The following is a 1,015-nucleotide window of genomic DNA, read 5'->3' on the forward strand; positions in this document are numbered from 1 at the left end:
AATTTCTTACTGGTCTGACTTGCAGGGCAGACTAAAAACAATTACAAATAAACTGAATCTGCATAGGGTGAGATCTGGCCTGAAACGATTCTGCCTCTCCGCCACAGGTCCTTTTGAAAAGCACACTTACTCTGACAAAGCTTGCAGGAAACCAGGCTTCCTTATCTTCATTTCGGCCCCACCACCAGTCCTTGTTAGAGGCTTCCAGAATCTGGATGACATCGCCGGCCTTGAAGCCCAGTTCCTGCTCATCCATGGTCACATGGTCCCACAGGGCTTCTGCACAGACCACGCTGCCATCGCTGATCAGCTGAGAAGAAGGGCAGAAGGCAGGCTTAGTGCAGAAACGGGGGGCAGGACGCAAGGGAGCCCTGTGCAAGCTCCCTCAGGGTGATGCCAACATCTTCTAGTTCTCATCTGGAGACACTGTGGCATTCAGTCAATCCTTACTGTTTGGTTATACAAAATGAATTGAGGAAAATGTACTGGGAAAAACAAAATCAGGTGGGTATCTCTTACTTGCTCTTAAAAAAAACCCCAAATACCCTTTTTTTTAAAAAATGTATAAATAGCTCACTTAGCTGGAAGTGAGTTAACAAACAAACTTGAATATCTGGAATATTTGCTCTAAAAATGGTTTCTGAGTAGCCAGACGAGATACTGCAGAGCCAAGACTCCTAAAGTTATGCACATACGTTACTGGAAATCCCTCAGCTTCACCCAGAGTGTATTATTCATACTTTACTCACAGTTCGAGTAAGTTGTGTACCTAACTTTGTAGTTTACTGCAATTAAAGAGAAAAGGCATAATCTTGCAATATTTATTAATAAAAAAGTTGAGAAGAGACGCAGCTCATCCGTTCACCAGCCACGGGAGCAGGTGATTCTGTACATCCCATGGACATACAAGTATTATATCATATTGTACATATTATCACATTATACAGCTAACTGGTGATCTCAGTGGGGATGCTAACACGCTGAGAAGTTATGCTCCGCATGCTCTGTTCAAGAA

At 43.3% G+C, this 1,015-nt stretch overlaps 1 protein-coding gene across 1 annotated transcript in view; it reads right to left on the bottom strand.

Moving 5' to 3' along the window:
* SPATA13 (spermatogenesis associated 13) overlaps positions 1-307 on the bottom strand; it is a 20,601-nt gene extending 20,294 nt beyond the window's left edge. Inside the window, exon 1 of the mRNA XM_008581666.1 lies at positions 131-307. Coding sequence (XP_008579888.1) covers positions 131-256 — 126 coding nt within the window. The 5' untranslated portion in view covers positions 257-307. The remainder of the gene's footprint in view (positions 1-130) is intronic.
* Positions 308-1,015: the final 708 nt, after the last annotated feature.

The sequence above is a fragment of the Galeopterus variegatus genome, unplaced genomic scaffold (assembly GCF_000696425.1).
Source record: "Galeopterus variegatus unplaced genomic scaffold, G_variegatus-3.0.2 Scaffold2429, whole genome shotgun sequence".
NCBI lineage: Eukaryota > Metazoa > Chordata > Mammalia > Dermoptera > Cynocephalidae > Galeopterus > Galeopterus variegatus.